The sequence below is a fragment of the Lygodium microphyllum genome, chromosome 22 (genome assembly GCF_053477565.2).
Source record: "Lygodium microphyllum isolate KBCC chromosome 22, Lygodium_microphyllum_v1.1.10, whole genome shotgun sequence".
In the NCBI taxonomy this organism is placed as follows: domain Eukaryota; kingdom Viridiplantae; phylum Streptophyta; class Polypodiopsida; order Schizaeales; family Lygodiaceae; genus Lygodium; species Lygodium microphyllum.
The window spans coordinates 98,794,254-98,813,514 of NC_141156.1; the positions used below are offsets into that span (position 1 = coordinate 98,794,254).

General features: G+C 38.9%; 1 protein-coding gene across 1 annotated transcript; it reads left to right on the forward strand.

The window, feature by feature from the left end:
* Window positions 1–18,091: 18,091 nt before the first annotated feature.
* On the forward strand, window positions 18,092–18,682 carry LOC148017433 (uncharacterized). The gene is made up of 2 exons (XM_087662750.1): window positions 18,092–18,237; window positions 18,324–18,682. Exons 1-2 carry the CDS (start codon window positions 18,177–18,179, stop codon window positions 18,680–18,682), a joined length of 420 nt encoding a protein of 139 aa, XP_087518876.1. The 5' UTR covers window positions 18,092–18,176.
* The last annotated feature ends 579 nt before the right edge of the window (window positions 18,683–19,261 follow it).

Genomic DNA, 19,261 nt, shown 5'->3' on the forward strand with positions numbered 1-19,261 from the left:
AATTGAGGAGATTCTGTTAAGAAAGGTGTTAAAAGATAAGGAGGAAAAGTTGATATAATATCAGGGGATGGGGAAGGACAAGGATCAGGAGGTAGAAAAACTCGATTTTCAATAAAAGAACAATGGGTAAAGATAGGAATTTGAGGAGATCCTTGAGGTTGGAAAAGAAGGGGTAAAATGACTTTTGGGTTAGATTAAAAAAGGGAAATGTAAGCATCATACCTATGAGCCATTTGTTGATAATGAGTTAAGAATGGTAAGGATGGACCTAAAGCTGATCTACGATGATAGGATTCAAAGAAAGAAGTATCAAATGGAGGTTGATTGGAAAGGTAGGCTAAAAGATCCATCCTCAGTTGGTTAGTGTTCTGGGCATGAGCTGAATCTTTGACCTGTCGGTGATTCAAAATAACAGAATCAACCATAGGGTGCCATGAAAACTTAGAACACTCAGCCACCTTTGAGAAATACCCCTGGAACATCTCATCAATCCTCAACTCCAAATATCGGACATACAAAGAAGCTTGCAATACCACATCCCCGACATACCAAGCTAGATCTTCCTCATCTGGAATCAGTAAATCACCCCTCAAATACATGTAGGACAAAAGCATCGTATCTAGAGTGACAGAGTCTTCAAAAACCATCCTCACGACTTCTATAAGCAAATCAGATCACATGCCCTACTCCATCCATCCTCTGGAATAGGTAAATCCATCGTGGAAAGCTTTATATAGAAGGCCAACTTCTGTTGTTGATAATGGACAAAAAAGGAATGATCTCGTGGAACATAGTCTTGATACTGCTCCTTTCCTCTATAGCTGCTTGCAACCTACCCCCATTGGAGGACTTGGGGAGGACAAAGGAGGCCATATCAGCCTGTGCTTTCTTCTGGAGATCTCTTTCCCACATCAGGGCGCAGCTCCTTGTCAGGTCTACCCCCGAGATTGTCCATGTTAGAGCCCAGCATTGCGTGATTCCCAGAAACATGCGCAATTTCTGACAGCGCAAAATTCGTGCTGTTGTACACGCAGCAGGCGACGCGATCCGAGTAGCTATCTTGGGGCTTTGATAGCCTACCTAGTGGGCTATCCTTATCTACAAGGGCTCCTAGAAATTCCTCTCACAGAGAGAGATCTCTGCCAAAACCTAACTGTGTATTTTGAGGCAGCCATAACCAACAAGCTCCAAGCTTGACATTTTGTCATTTTTTCACTCTGAGCTTCATTAACAGTGATTCTAATCACTGAGGCAGAATCTGTGAAGCCTATTCCAGATTCTAAAGCTCTTGGGCATGCTCAATGGGCATGACTAAGCAGTGGGAAGTTGACTTCCAATCGTGTTCCATTCAAGGACTTCACTAAGCTTGACAATAGTGTTTTGTAAACACTAATCATGAATCATCTAATCATTTTCTTGCTGAGCATTCACTAAAATCCAGTGAGTTTTATATTTCTCTTCGTATATTGTTTTAAGGTTATGTGTAAATTAACACATAGACCATCATACACTAGAAGTGTATTGCATACCGTGAGTGACTTTGTTTCAGGTACACTGGTCAATGAAATCAAAAGCATGAGTGTCATTGTACTCTCCTCGGAATCATCAACAACAAGCATTGAGATCATAGACCAACCTTGTCCAACACAAGCTTTGTCCACTAAGCCATACCACAAGGAGGAGCCTGAAGTCCAGTCTAGGTTTACTTCATTAAAACCTAAAAAGACAATTAAAACCTCGGAAGAAGTTTGCACATAAGAAAGGACCACCACAGTCATACTTTGAAATATTACATTTATATGATTTTCAGCCTTTCTCTTCATTGCAACTTTGATTTCAAATTGTTTGATTTGCTTCCGCATTAAGTGGAAAGTTTGTAAGGGACTAGACACTGCCCTTGTCCTAACAAGTGGTAAGACCTTCCCAATGACCACAACATATGCTGATGTTCGTCCTCAAATTTGAAATTTTGATGGCAAAGTTTTCCACCCATGGTGGCAGGTACTTATAAAATACAAAATGATGGAGAGACACTACAACAAAAAGGCCTCATAGACGCACATTTAGACACGATTTTTGAATATAGAGAAAATCTTACGGGTGCGTCTATCCGCCTGTCTATTTGCGCATCTACCATTTCACGTCTATAATTGCATGTATCAACGAATTTACACGCACAAATAGACGCGCAATAGATGCACATATACACGCGCATATAGACATGCTGGTAGACGCGCTTTTACAAGCACTGATAGACACGAACGAAAAACAAAAAATGTCATTTAAAAAAAAGATATTTAATTTCTTTTCTAAATTTGAATTATGAAGCACGTGTATAAGCGCATGTAGTCTGCATTATAGACGCATGAATAAATGCGAATTATCTGCAATTTAGACGCACTGATAGATGCGCAAAACAGAACTGGAAAAAAAAATGTATTCATTATATATCAAAAGCATTTTTAAGGGAAGTTTAAGTGCTTGCGACCTAAAGCGTGGCCGCAAGCAGTAGGCTCAAAGAGATATCATACATATACAAGAAAAGAAGGCCTCATGAGGAGGTATGGTGCTCCTCTACGAATCTGAAGAGGAAACATCTTCGCTAGTACCACCATGGCTACTAGCGTCGCTATTCCCCCTCCTCGCTATGCTCCACATCTAGGTTTGCCTACACACACAAAAGATCAGGGTTGCTTACATAGACAAGGTGGAGAAAAAGTTATAATTAGCTATACTTTTAATAGGAAAGTAAGAAAAACATACCTCCTCTGGCTATCGAATCGTCATGGCCCGGTTGTATTGGTCCTTAGTGATGAGACCCTCCTCATAAAAGTGAAGCCATGTCGCTGCACGGTTATGGCCTCGATGGTAACCTACCTCTCTAGGAGTAGGTGTCCTACCAACAATGGTAGTCTGCAAAACATTTAGAGATATACAAACAATTATGAGTCACAATATATTAGACTAAAATATATAAAGAATTGAAAGAAATATAAATTTAAAAAAACTAGAAATCAAAATATACTTACAAACTCTGCCTCCCACGACTTTCTGCCGCCCCATCCGTAATGCGACGATCCCATTGTTTCCATTTGGATCCGTCGCGCCTCTGCGTGCTGGCGACTCTTCACTTTCTCACCTGCTTTCTTCTTGGCTTTCTTCCACTCTATGCGGTGGCACATAGGTGGTTGGCTATAGGCTCCACGCCCCTCCTCCAGCCTCCGCATTGAGTCCCTGGCCCGTGTCATGAACTCAGCTTGTATAGAGAATGGGACCGAGAAAAATCACCGGTATTCATTGTTTTTTTTTACCACTAAGATTGCATGTCTATGTTACGGGAATTATATATCAACGTACATGAAACTCCCTTTTGTGGTTGAGCAGGATGCGGTGCCACATCCTCAGATGCTCCCTCCCGGGCGTCGAGAGGCTGCAAAACATCGACGCGAGAAGGCAGAGTCTTCAAGAAGAGTAGAGACTCACGACCATGATAGTAGCCCTCATGAAATGCCCCATCAAGTCGTAGAGGATGAGATTTTGGACAACATGGTACACCATCTATTTTCATAATCGGTTCAGGGAGAAGGTCACTCTACAAAGCTAGATGATCCACTATATGTAGCATCATCTACTCCGTTGTGTGAAGGTTACACGTATTGCATTCTTCGTGCGTCCCTCGAGATACTCAACTTGCAAACAATTTATGGATGGAGTAATGTCAGTTTTGGATGCGTTATTGAAGTAGGTATCAATTTAGTTTGGCTTATGAATCATAATATTAATTGTTAATTCTATTTTGCAATCAGACAGAAATATATGTTGGTGGTTTTTTAACTCACTTTTAAAAATATATGTAGGTTATTATCACAAATGCTTCCAAAAGGAAACAAATTGTCAACTAAGAGAGAGCAAGCAATACATTACTTGATATCTCTGGGAGGCCTCGATTATGTCAAGATCCATGCATGTGTCAATGATTGTGTCTTATTTCGTGGGATTCATGAGTTTGCACGAGAGTGTCCTGTTTGTGGCGAATCAAGATACGAAGTGGAGATGAAGTCAATGGATGTGCCTCGTAAGGTTTTGCGACATTTTCCGATTGTTCCACATATAAAACTTATGTTCAAGTGTAAGTCTATTGGAAAGCTCATGTCATGGCATGCTAGTCATCATTCAAGTGATGGAAAATGGAGGATCCCTGCAGACACACCGGCATGGCAACATATAGATAATTTGTGGCCCGTTTTCAAAGAAGAGCCAAGAAATTTAGGATTTGGTTTAGGTATGGATGGAATCAATCCATTTGGCATCAAAAGCACATCATACAGTGTATGGCCAGTGGTATTGGTGAACTATAATATTACTCCATCCATGGCAATTAAAAAGGGACATGTGATGTTGTCTCTTCTGATTCCTAGAAAGCACAAGGTAAAAAACATGGACATTTACTTAGAGCCTTTGATTGAAGAGTAAGAAATGTTATGGGAAGGTATTGAGGTGCAAGATACAAGTGCATCTGCATCCTCTAGAGATTTCACATTGAAGGCCATGTTGTTGTGGATTATGCACAACTTTCCAGGATACGGAGAGTGTTCAGGTACATGTATATAACTCTATATTTGAAATTCAAGACTTGAATCAATTGCATTTTATTAATTCTGGTGCGCAGATCGGTCGCAGAATGCTCACGTAGTGAATCCCGGAAGGTCCCCAAGAACAATGAACTCTACCTTTTTGCACAAAAAACAATGTAAAAGCATGAACGACAAGAAGCAAGAGACCAATTGGGTTCAATCTCCCCCCATGCCTTGTGTGAGCGCTTCACAAAGCATGTATTTTATGTATATTTCCATCTTCATGCTCAATAATAGCCCAATTTACAAAAATATGACAAGCTTTTAGCTTTTGAGTTTGCTTTCTACAAAAATAGGAAAATAAAGCTAATGGACGGTGCCCATAGAGTCTGGCATGCCCAATCTCAATGTCCAAATAGAAATAACATATCTGTGCGCATAGGCGCATACAAAATAATAATCAATAATCGATGTCTCAATAGACATAACAAAATATAGGTGTGGCGCCTATAAAAATATAATCCAAAGGTCGAATACTCGCTAGACTCCAATGCTTTCCTCCGCCACTGCTGCTATCTCTACACATCAACTGAAGCATTCACAATCGTTAGTATAATAATACAATTAAACCGACAAAAGTGAATACCTAGCAGTCTTCAGCTACATAAATAAATCAACTGGTTAGAAATAAATCCTAACCTTAATTTATTACGAGTGCACACTCTAAACTCATAAACGTTTATTAATTTAATATGCATTTTGCGAAATCACCCACTATGGAATCACCCATGTACACACTAAATTAATGAAACGCCCGAAAAGGACAGGCGTCCCCATCAACTTCTCGCACAAAGAATCCTCTTTGTGTATGAGCCCCGGTCATCTAAGCTTACGGAATCCACCGTAAAACCGAATCCACCGTGGAATATGCCTCCTGGCATTATACCCCCGGGATGGGATAGCAATTGACCTCAATTGCTATTAGCTCAATGTGGAGCTAACAGAGTGGGGAAAGCATTTAAGTCTCTAGCGTGCATCCATTGTGCTTCCTCTACAGGATGGTTCTTAAATTTTACTAGATATCTAGAATACCTTCGGCCAGTTTTAGTGGTCATGTAGTCAGTGTCTATGATGGCTTCTGGTTCAAGTATTTCAGTCTCTTCCTCTAATAAAGGTGGGTTTTCATAAACAGGGTGGACAGGTAATTGGCCTCCAAAATGGTCTCAATAAACTAATGTGAAATGTATTATGAATTTTCCAATGAGATGGTAATTCTAACTTGAATGCATTATCATTAATCTTATAAATGATTCTAAATGGTCCATAGAATCTAGGAGCTAATTTGACAACTGGATGTTTATCTACACTTTGCAGTCTACGTTTTTCTATTCTCAGCCAAACATAATCATCAACTTTGAAATTCATGGCTTGTCTTTTCTTGTTGGCTTGTTTGGTATATGATTGTTGGGCTTTAGCAATCATATCCTTAACCTCATCAAAAATACTGTTATACATACTAGCAATATCATCAGCAGTCTGAATTTTATTAGACAAAGATGCAACAGGTGTAGATAATCTATATCCATAAATGACTTCAAAAGGTGCTTTCTTTGTAGATGTGTGCGGTGTATTGTTGTATGCAAACTGTAATAAATGCAAATGAGTATCCCATGTCTGAGGTTTAGAGATAGTATATGCACGTAAAAGATCTAGAATGGTGCTATTTGTGGCTTCTGTTTGTCCATTTGTTTCTGGATGAAATGCAGATGAGAAATCAATCTTTGTGCCTAGATTAGCAAACAGTGTAATCCAAAAATTGTTACAAAATCTAGAATCATGATCTGAAATAATCACTTTGGGCAATCCATGGTTAGTAAAAACAGTTTTCAAAAATAACTGTGCTGCTTGTGATGTTGTTAAAGTTTTCTTACATGGAATGAAATATGCTTGCTTACTAAATCTATCTACAACTGTCCAAATCATGTCATGGTTAGATTTAGTATTTGGTAAACCAGTAATGAAATCCATAGAAATATGTTCCCAAGGTTTAGATGGAATAGACAAAGGCATTAATAATCCATACTGTTTACCATGATGTCTCTTTATTCTTTGACAAATCAAACATTCAAAAACGAAATTAGATACATCTGCATCCATATGCGGCCAATAAAAATCTTCAGTTAACATGCGTAATGTAGATATGATACCTCTATGACCTTGATATGGGGGACAATGAATTTCATTCAAAACAAAAGATCAGAATGGAATAGTAACACATAGTCTCTTTTCAAAAAACATAAATCCATCATTATATGACAATGAATCAACAGGAATAAAATTATTTTGAACTAATTTTTGCCAATCAGAATGAAAAGTAATATCCTGGTGATATGTATCTTTCATAGCAATCAAAGAATCAAAAGATATGACAGAAATATTATGAATTGCAGGTCTTCTACTCAATGCATCAGCAACTACATTTTCTTTTCCAGGTTGGTATTGAATGATAGGATGAAAACTTTGAATGAAGGAAGCCCATTTGATACGATGGTCAGAAATTTGGGGTTGGCTAAGTAAATGTCTAATGCTTTGTTGGTGGGTCTTTATCATGAATTCTGAACCCATTAAGTAGTGTTTCCACTGTTTTAATGCTTGTACAACTGCTAATAGTTCTTTGTCATAAGTGGAATATTTCAGCTCAGAGAGTTTCAGCTTAGAACTAGAATATGCTATTGGATGATTGTCTTGCATTAGTACGGCTTCTATTCCTGATCCGCTAGCATCGGTCACAACTAGAAAGAATGGTCTATTAAAGTCAGGCAATTGTAGAACAGGGGCATTGGTTAATGCACGTTTCAGTAAGTCAAAGGATTTTTGCTAAGTTTCAGTCCATTGATAAACAATTCCTTGCTTAAGAAGTTTGGTTAATGGTAAAGCAAGTAATGAAAAATTACGTACAAACTTCCTATAAAAACTAGCAAGACCAAGGAATGAACGTAACTTATGGACGTTGTTAAAAACAGGCCAATACAATATTGCATCAATTTTCTTAGGATCAACTTTAATTCCTTCTTTTGATACAATATGACCTAAATACTCAATTTTTGTCTTAAAGAATTCACTCTTTTCAGGATTTGCAAACAATTGATTTTCTTTCAGTAATTGAAAAACTAATGATAAATGCTCATAATGCTCTTTTTCACTTTGACTAAACACCAAAATATCATCAAAGAAAACAATCACACAATACTGATATTTCAGAAAGATACGGTTCATCATTCTACTGAAAGTAGCAAGTGGTTTAGCCCAATTCTTGCGGAAAGATGGTGAAGAGAAACGACCTGGATTAAACCTTCTCAAATTGGAATTGAATTGTTTAGATCCATAATTACCATTGGCTTGGAATTGCTGTGGTCGTCTGTCCCTTCCACGTAACTTATCTTCAGTGTCATGAGCTAGTGAGATGGCGTCTTCAAGGGTAGCAGGCTTGAACATGTTCACTTCAGCGTAGTAATATCCAAGGAGTCCAGACATATACTTCCGCTTATGTGTCGTCTCTGGTACGTCTTCAAGCATGCGTAGCTGTAGGAGTGCATTCCAAAAACGTCTGTATACTATGGAATAGGCTCACGATCCCGTTGTTGAAGTAGATCACATTGCTTGATAGCCTTCTCATGAAATTGCGGTGGAAGGAAATTCTGCATGAATTTCTTCTTGAAATCTTCCCAAGTAGCAGGACATTCTATGCTCTTGTGTACTACAGTCCACCAAAGTGATGCTCTGTCTACCAAATGATTAGTAACACACTTGATTTTATCTTTTTCTAGATAAGCTTCCTCATGGAAATAGTCATCAAACTGGCTAATGAAAGATAAAACAGTCTTTCCTTCTTGTATGCCATTGAAAGTGCGAAATTTGAAACTTCGTTTACGTATCTTTGATTCCTTGCGAATGGTTTGTGCTTCAAGAGTGGCGTCGATGGTACGTCGAATCAAATCTTCAGCTTGAGGTTCTTCTTTGTCGGTAGACGCTCTTTGTAATTGTGCCAATTGCGCTTGCAATGCTTGCCTAGCCCTTCGTTCTTCTTCCAATTGCAACATGATTAGATCCAGCTTTTGTTCCATGGTAGGCTCAGGTAAGTCGTCTTCAGCCATAGGATCATCCATATGTGGGGTCGTCATCCTGTAAAACTCAATAAACCTTTCTCACTCAAAATCAGGTTAGCGAGATGAGCGTAGCTCGAATTCGGGGTTACAAGGCTATGTATTTTTGGGTATTTCTTTCTCAATTTTCAGAAAATCTGCAATATTTCCTTCTTCGTTTGCTGAAAATACTTCAGCGAACCTGTAGATAGGTAGAACACTTTGCCATGAACAACTTTCCAGTTCAGAATTTTTGCATAGGAACAGCCCTTCTAGGAGACTTACAGAACTTAGGCCGACTTGATGAACTTGCAGGACTTGATTCCAATCGACTTGCAGGACTTGACTTTTGATGCACAGGACCCGGAGTTTGGTGACTTTCTTGCCCTGTGTGACTTGCAGAGCTTAGCTTGACTTAGGAGATTAAGCTTAAAGAGCTTGATCAGTTGTCGTCTGATTTCGTGGGGGGGGGGCATTTTTTTCGCCGCGCGAAAAAATCGAAGGCCCCTCTGAGACCTCGATTATGAAATTTGAAGCTATTAAGCTTCTTTAAAGCTCATAAGCTTTACAATTAAGATTTTGAAAAGATGGATTATAAATTTCCTCACTGTTTCTTGATGACTTGATGAAGGAGATGGATGCATGGTCCTCCGCCTACATAGCCTGGTCCTTCGCGATCTGACAGTAGAAACAGGGGTTCTTGATCGCCAGAAGTCTACCTGTATCGACGGTTCGCAGAAGTCTGACTGTATCGATGGTTCGCGACGAGATTGACTGTAGAGACCAATCGTCCCTGGAGCTCCACCTTCGCTCGAGATTGGTAGCGATTGGAAGCTCTTGATCTCAGCTCCGCTCTGATACCACTGGTGCACAGATCGGTCGCAGAATGCTTACGTAGTGAATCCCGGAAGGTCCCCAAGAACAATGAACTCTACCTTTTTGCACAAAAAACAATGTAAAAGCATGAACGATAAGAAGCAAGAGACCAATTGGGTTCAATCTCCCCCCATGCCTTGTGTGAGCGCTTCACAAAGCATGTATTTTATGTATATTTCCATCTTCATGCTCAATAATAGCCCAATTTACAAAAATATGACAAGCTTTTAGCTTTTGAGTTTGCTTTCTACAAAAATAGGAAAATAAAGCTAATGGACGGTGCCCATAGAGTCTGGCATGCCCAATCTCAATGTCCAAATAGAAATAACATATCCGTGCGCATAGGCGCATACAAAATAATAATCAATAATCGATGTCTCAATAGACAACAAAATATAGGCGTGGCGCCTATCAAAATATAATCCAAAGGTCGAATACTCGCTAGACTCCAATGCTTTCCTCCGCCACTGCTGCTATCTCTACACATCAATTGAAGCATTCACAATCGTTAGTAAAATAATACAATTAAACCGACAAAAGTGAATACCTAGCAGTCTTCAGCTACATAAATAAATCAACTGGTTAGAAATAAATCCTAACCTTAATTTATTATGAGTATGCACTCTAAACTCATAAACGTTTATTAATTTAATATGCATTTTGCGGAATCACCCGCTATGGAATCACCCATGTACACACTAAATTAATGAAACGCCCGAAAAGGACAGGCGTCCTCATCAACTTCTCACACAAAGAATCCTCTTTGTGTATGAGCCCCGGTCATCTAAGTTTACGGAATCCACCGTAAAACCTCACGGAATCCACCGTGGAATATGCCTCCTGGCATCAAATTCACTTGTTTTTTCAGGTTTAACCACGTTAGGATATCATGCATGTCCTATTTGCAGTCCCTCTCTAGTTTCCTCTAGGCTGGCAGGTTTAAAGAAGGTTATCTACAACAATCATCATCGATTTCTTCCTATTGACCATCCCAAATATGTTCTCCCTACTAATGGAATGACTCCACAATCTCTAACCATTCGAGATTGGAAGGAGAGATGGATTAATGCCGACAGCCACCCTCCACTCGGCATGAGTCGGTAAGAAGTGCATTTCTCTCGATTGACTTTAAAGTATTTAGCATGATGAATTGTTTACATAATATATTGTTTGTTTGTTAGGTTCTCTATATTTTTTCGTCTTCTGTAACTGGATAGAACTCAAGATCAATCACTTGTTGGACCCCATGCACATATTAAAAAATGTTGTATCTACATTGTGGGATCACTTGATAGGGGCTTGTGATTCAGTTAATGTAAAGGAGGATTTACGTAACATTGGTCGCATGAGACGAGCCTGGCCACGCATTGGACCCAGAGGAAAGATTGAGCTACCCCATGCACCTTGGATGTTGTCAAAGAATGAGGAAAAAATAGTGAAGGAACAAATATATAGCTTTCGAACACCCACAGGATGTATGAGATGTCTCAAGGGAGCCTTCATAAATAAAAAGAAAAGAGGTGTGGAGCAACTATCTGGTTTGAAGTCCCACGATTGGCACAAAATGATTCAAGTAAGGGTATCTCTAACCATGAATATAGTAATTAGTGGAGTAACTATGTGTAAAATTTAGGGTATGATGACTTTTTCCTCAACTAATCATTTGATCTATGAATATTGTTTACATTCAGTTCGTACTTCCTACTAGCATATCCCATTGTGTATCCAAAGATGTACGTGATATCATTTACAAGATGGGAGAGCTTGTGAGGTGTGTATACATTGTATTTTTTTCATTATATATCTTTGAATTTCTACACAAAAATAAACAATTCTCAAATACATCTTGACAGATACGTGAGCTCGAAGGAAATTGATCCAAACACATTGCAAGATGCTTGAGTATTATCTGTTGAGGTGGTTTGTTTGGTGGAGGAAAAATTTCCTCGATCCATTTTGACTACTCAATTACATTTACTCGTACATTTGATTGATGAGATCGCACTTTGTGGGGCAGTTCATGTAAGGTGGATGTTTTTTCTTGAGCGCTTCATGAAAACCTTGAAAGATTTTGTGAGGCAAAAAGCACGGCCTGAGGGAAGTGTCTCTCACCTTTGACCGTCCCCAATCATTTGAGAATCATGAATTCTCGGGATTAGGGTACCTTTTATGTACTGCTCGCAGCACCTCTTGCCACAAACCATTTTTTTGGTGCTTGAAGGGAATCATGCAATCTTTGTATGTGGCATGCACGACACTCCTCAAGTAGGCTATCACTTCCCTCCCCTCAAAGTCATGCAAGATACCACCAACATCAGTGATAGAGTAGTACATTTGTGGAGGCTCACCTCTCTCATTTTCCGATGAGGGTGATCGAGAACCACCACCTAGGCAACCCCCACAAAGCCCTCGACCTCCTCGTCTTCCTGCACCACTCTCCCTCCTCCCTCAACATGCACTACCCTCTACCTCACTCGATACACATGCTTCTGCAGATGTACGTGCTTCGGCCGATCTATGTACCTCAGCTGATCCCTGTGTAGGCAAAGATGCGATAGGTATCCTAGACATCACACTGAAAACCTCATCTGTAGTGGGAGGACGACCATGATAATTGGTCATCTCCCCCATGAATTTCTCCTTGTTGAATGGGGTGCTGGAGGATCCAGGATTCCACATCTACACAAGAAAAATCATATTACCCTGTGTAGTTAAAACACATTACATATAGCGTCTATACCTGCATCTGTATGCACGTCTATACCTGTGTCTCTGTGGGCGTCTGTCAGCGCGTGTATCATCGCATGTAATTGCAGAGCACACACACTCAAAGACGCGCCCTCAGAGAAACATTTTTCACGTCTATATCTGCGTCTACACTGAGATGTAGACGCGCTATCAGACACGCTCCGTTGGTTGATTTTAGGTCGACGACCGCCATTGATGATTTATAAAATGCAATACATAATGGAATCACAAATCCTAAATACACAGACAGAGCAGAGAGAGGAAGAGAGAAACACAGAGAGAGAGAGAGAGAGAGAGAGAGAGAGAGAGAGAGAGAGAGAGAGAGAGAGAGAGAGAGTTACCTTGGGTGTTTGGTGTGGCAGGTGGTGGCGCTTCTTCCTTCTCCTTCTTCCTCTCCTTGGTAAGTTACCCTCCCTTGATGCTTACTTGCTTGCTTGCTGCTTCTTCTTGTTCTCCTCTCTCTTGTTCTCTCTTTCTTCCTCTCCTTGGCTTTCCTTTTTTCCTTCTTGTGTGTTTGAAATGAAAGAAGAGGTGAGTCATGAGGAGGTGAGGCATGAAGAGACTAGGTGAGGCATGAAGAGACTGCATGTCTGCTAAACTCAAGCTTCAGAACCGCAAAAAACGCAGGAAAGGAAAGGCATAGTTTGAAAAGAAATGATTTAAGTATGATTTGAATTTTGACGTGTGCGTCTATTTTTGCGTGTATATGCGTGTCTATTTGCGCGGATATATAGACACAAAATTCGCGTCTATTTACACGCACGTTTACACGCACTTATAGACGCTGTGATAGACGCGCTCGACTTTGCGCGTCTATGCCTCGTTTCTGTTGTAGTGTCTCTTTCTCTTTCTCTCCCTCTCTCTCCCTCTCCCTCTCTTTCTCTCTCATTTCCTCTCCTAAACAAGCAAAAGAGAAAGTGATTTAAACCTTAAACAAGCAAAAGAAAGAGAGAGGGAGACTCACCGATGAGATATGGCGAGTGTGGGGTGGCTCCTCTTTGCGATGAAGGCTCCTCCTCTCCTTCGTAAACAATGGCGACGGCGGCGGTAGCGGCAAGTCTTCTTCCTCTCCTTCTCTCACGATGGCCGCTCTCTCCCTCCCTCTCGCTCTCAAAACACAAAACATGAAAATGCGAAATAAAGCCGCGCTTGGTTTCGGCCCGCTTTTTTCCCTCTGGAGCGTCGCTATTTGCGTCGCAAAAGTGACGTAAATAGCGACGCATATAGCGATGCCAATAGCGACGCAAATAGCGACGCCGCTACCCGCCGTCGCTACCAGCACAAATCCTTGTAGTGATTGTTTGTCACTATAAGCAATGTTTCCATATGTTTAGATTGTAATGTACTAAGGGGCAACTTGTAAACCACTTTAGGCGCTAGAAAAAATCTTGAATCTTCAATTATGGCACCTCTTCAATCCTCCACAACATTGTACATATGTGAGGTATAAAACAGTAGGATAGACACTTACATGGGCTTCAAGACTTGAGGGGTGTGCAAATTTCCTTCCCAAGTCCGATTGTGCACCAAATACAAGGGACAATCACCTCTCTCTTGTCTTGTATCTCAATCAGCATCCACATTTTCCTCATGGAAATTCGAACATGGCATTGGCATTCTACGTTAACCAATCAGCATGATATACATGAACTTGAATCAAAGCTTTTCAATTTTCAATGAGATGTAATAGAGATTGTAAAAATTTAGAGTTGGGAATAGGGACTCACCATAGGTACATAGTGACTTGCTACTACCACTTACTCTTTACAAAGGATTATGAATTTTTGACTATTAAAGTAAACACCCACTAGTCAAGATTGAGAGCTAGAATGAAACTTCAAGTCCATTGAGCTTTTATGAGCGACACTTATGCTAATTGTAGATTAGACCAAAGAGCTTATTATTTTAAAATGAATAAGCATTCAAGAAAACTAATAGCTTTAAATTTGCAAGAAGACATAATTTTTGAGTCTCTCCAACAATTGGATTGAAGCACATCAATAGGCTCTAAAAAGAGAGACTAAGAACCAAGAAAATACATTTGAATGGGCTTAAAGTTGAATTTCCTTGAGAAGCATTGTAGTTGGATGCATTTACTAACATAAGCTCTTAAATGGAGGTCCCCAATAGCTCTCCCATAATCAAGAGGTGAACATTTGTCCATTATGAACAAAAGCCCCAAAATATTGCTCCAAGATTGTACTCTATAGCTACATAATGATTCTATGGTACCATGATACCCCAATGTCAATCATGAAGAAGAATGATCGCTTGAAGCCTCTTGAATTAAGTATCTTTAGCTCTCTTTTATACTCTCAATTGAAGAATCCCCGTGCTTGATGAAGAGTCCCCCAAATTTCTTCTCCATGGAAGCTTGAAAGAGTGAAGAGAGCTCCAATGCTTTGAATCTTTGATGAATCTTGAAGGATCCTTATTATAGATAAGCTCCAAAGTTGAAATGGATCAAGAGCCCCTTAAAACTAAGAAGATTTGTTGAAACTTCAATGGTTTCTCATGGACTACACTTGTCAGGGTTTGGGGAAGAAGAAGAAGTTTTGATTTAAGCCAAGAGAAGGAACCATGGTTTTCTAAGAATGCTTGCCACTATAGATGAAGCTTAGAAAAACTCAATTGCCTCAAACATAAATATCATTTGCCACGTTTGTTATTGTATAGGACAAAAACTAGCACAAATCTTGTGGACTAATTCTCACCAAATAATGCATGGAATCTCATAATTCAAGTGCTTACCATGATGGTGGTGATGCCTTGCAGATCTTTGTGCAATCCATTTATAGAGATAAGCACGAATGATTAAATGGGGAAGAGATTTCTCAAGTGGACTCCATAAAAGCTTCACAAAAATCTTGAAGAGAGAGAAAAGAAGTCTCTATTTCAAAAAGTAACAGAAGTTTTAATCTCTCTCTAAGTCCTGCCACTTCTTCTTTGGTCATGGTACCTTCAAAAATGCATGCAACTTGGTGAGGACCTACTATTTTAGTCATAGTTTAGCTAAACTCCTCTAAGATCCTTGTTAGAGCTCCAGGATTAGCCTCTACTTCATATCGATATCCTACAAGTGCCTACCATGTGTCCTTGTATCTGCTATGTTGGACTTTCTAAGATGAAAACAAGGGAAAAGAATTAAAAAAGTAAGAAAATCAAATGGACCAAGAGCCTAAGATTTGATACCACAAGAGGTTAGGGAGGAGAGAGAAGAGTACAAAAAAGAGACAAGAGAGGAGGGACAAAGATTGATGAGTAGAGAGAAAGACTAGAAAGATAGGAAAGAGGTGAGAAAAGTCATCAAAGCTGAGAGAAGAAGGTAAGATGAAGAGACTGCAATGTTCTATTCATGAATGGTGAAAATTTACAAGTCTCAATATATTTATATATCTATGCTAATGTGGCATGGTATTATTAATCAACTCACTAAAATAATGTCTCTTCCTAGTTTCTTCTATTGTTCTTAAAATTTATAAGTCCCTATGTATGTGTATTTTATGTAATTCCAAACTATAAAAATACCATTATATTAAAATCATATGTGATCTTACATATTCCTTTCTTAAAGTCCTTAAGAAGAGAGTTGTATGACTCTAATAGGAGAGTGGATTAATAAGTATGTGTAATTTATATTCAAACTCCCCTCATATACACACAATATGGACTCCAACTAAGATAGTAGTTTTAAAAATTTACCAATATTTGTAAAGTGGTTACTATCCTAACCTACTTTTTTGCCAAATCCTACATATAATGGCATGCAAAATCTACTAAATCTTATAATTTAAATTTCATTTATTTGAACATTTAATAAACCGTCTAAATTTCAAGGAAAAACCAATTTTCATGGGACTAGGAGTCAAGCTGAAAATAATCAATCAAATAAAACACTATAAGTCTATCTTTCAATCGCTTTTCTATATAGTGAACTGAATTGAAAAAAGAGTTTCTATTCGAATGAGTGTGTATTTATGATGCTATTATACCATCCTCTTCCATATGAGATTAAGGTACAAAACACAAATGATACTTTTTTCCACATAGGAATGTATAATTAATGCTATCAACCACTTCAAACTTATCATGACTCACACTTGTACTTTTAACATGTTTTATAGGAGAAAATCATTTTTTGTGGCTACTTGGACCCTTTGCAAAAAAGTCATGTTCCCTTGAATGATGAATTGAAGAAAGACTGTTTCAACAAAAAGTAGCAATCGTAAGGTAGTAGCTAAAAAATAGGAGTCAAAATAATTTAGAAAGTGCACATTTTTGTAGCAACTTATGATACCATTTTCACATATAGAAATACAATTTTAATACTCCCACTCTACTTCATCAAAGAGTTTTAAATTTAGGACGAAACTTTCATTAAAAAGACATTTACACCTACATTTGCATTAGCATAATTATGATTTGGTAAAAGCTTCCAATTTTCCCATAGGTCCACATAGCATTGATGGGTGTTCTTTAAGCACTTTTAAAAATCCAAAAGTTTAAATAGAAAATTTCCACTTGAAACTTGTCTTGAACTGATTATTTCTACCATCTAAAAACATTAGCACTATTAAAAATCCAATATCAAATATAATGTTATTTTGAATATAGTGAAATAGGGCTTGTGTCACAAAAGTGGCTTGTAATAGCCAATTTTGTGGAAGAATAGAAGAATAGTGTTTATCATGATGTTGAAGTTCCTCATTGTCTCCCTAGCAACTTTTGAATAAATACATGATAAGTGCACTACTTTTTGTGCTTTTTCTAGTCGTACTACGAGCTATAACAATGGGCATCTCATGAAATTTTTTGAATCAAGTCATAACTTGTTTCAATTTATAGACTAGAATCTTCTTGTCAAGGTCTAACTAATGATGTATAATATGACATATAAATTTGCATTATGGTCAAGCTCAAACATGAGTTTAGCATGCTGGAGCAACTTTTTTTTTTGAGATAACAAAAAGCGGTCTACTTTATCATGCATCTTCCCTTCTTCTTTCTAGTTTTCCACTTTTGTTGCTATGGTCTTTTTTAATACTTGAAAGATATTCGATATTCTATAAAGTTTGCTAAGTACAATTGGTACACTACTTGTGTCCCAAAAACAAAATCAATAGGATTTTTATACAAATAAGTTCCATGATGAGTAACAAGAGCAAAGATGGTGCAATGTAGCCCTTGGCTAGTATCATAGTTAGGCATGAGGGTAAACAAAGACATATCATTCATATTGATTAGTATGACAAGTAGTAAGAGGAAATAAAGAGGATAGCTTGGAAAGGGAAAATTGAGAAGTATGGGTTTTAATGTGGAAAGATAGATTGCTTCTGGGATTTCTAGAGTAATAAGAGCAAAGATGGACTATAAAGCGAGAGAGGACTCCGGAGTCAAGAAAGCACTTTGACCTTTCAAGTCATGTGATATAGGAAGCTCAACCACTTTGATCCAATCCTTGAGGGATGTCAATGGTCATTAAGCCATGAGTTCATAGTCAACGTGAGGCTGATCCTAAGGGAGACCTTTTGATGGGCCAATGTTATTTTCTTGGATCCATGAGAGGGAGGGGTAGGGAGGAAAAACGCGTCCCTTGGTAGGTCCCTTTGGGGAAATGAAGAAGAAGTCATGAGAGGATCAATCCCATGAGGTAGGTGGCTATTTCCATGCAAAATCTCAATATAAGGTAATCCCTCGATTTGGGGAGCTGTGCAGGGAAAGACAGAGCGGGAGGGAAAGTGCGGTGCCAAGGTGAAGTAGCTTGCAATATGATTGGAGGCCATTTGGGTTTGTTCTTTGTTAATAGAAGATCAGAGAGTGAGGGTATGGCAGGCTTATGGTCAGTAAGAGTGCGGGTGCAGACGCAACCATCAATGCATTGATGAGACAGGATCACAGTAAACCCACATCTGAGTACTGCAGGTGAACCAGTATTATCATCACTTTTCATCATCGTCATCGCTAATGGAAAAGAGTGCTGCAGGTCATGAAGCGATGGTGAGGGAGGAAGGCGGATCCGGCATATCGACGTCGTCGTCGTACTCCTCGTTGTTGGCGACAACATTATCGTCATCAGCTTGGACCTGCCCTGACGATGGGATCGATAGCATGAGTCAGTTGGAGAGAACAAGATCAGATGATGATGATCAAGATGTATATGATCATAATAATTATAATGATACGTCGAGGCTGCCAGTTATCCCGGTGAATCTGATCACAGCCCGACTGCTGGAGCTCCTGCAGCAGACGACCGAGCAGAAGCGGCAGGTGGCGCGCCTCATCCGAACCATCGACCCCTCCATATCTTTCGAGGAACGGTATCAGCACGATCGTCATGAATGATGATCGTGATCACAAGAAACTCTAAACCACTTACTATTTACAAAGTTCACATTAGACCTAGAAAGATTACTAACCGAACTAGGAGGAATGTAGAATTTTCTAGTTATAATTGGATAATTTTGCCTTCCCGAGTCTCTTCTAACTAGTAGCATCCTTTTCCTAGATAGTATCTAGAAAATTGAAGCCCTATCTAGCAACATTATCTAGCAAGCTATTGTATAACTAGTAACAATATCAACCTAACTAGAAAATTTTAGTTTTTACTAGTCATAACTAGCAAGTATTGTCCTCTAACTAGGGAATTATGGATAGTCTATCAAGTTAATTTGGAACTCATGACTTTTCTAGGTATAACTAGTAAATAAATATTCATTGATTAGAAATTTACATTTGTACAATACTTACTCAAAGCTAAGCTTTTCACACTTGTTTGACACAAAATCAAGACCACAATTGTTGAAAGGTAATCACAATAACAAAAAATAAAATTAAAAGAAAGATGTTTAGTACACATGAATAACACAAACTGTGTGGCCCCAATAACAGAGTCATTGCATTCAACAATAACACTTACAATGT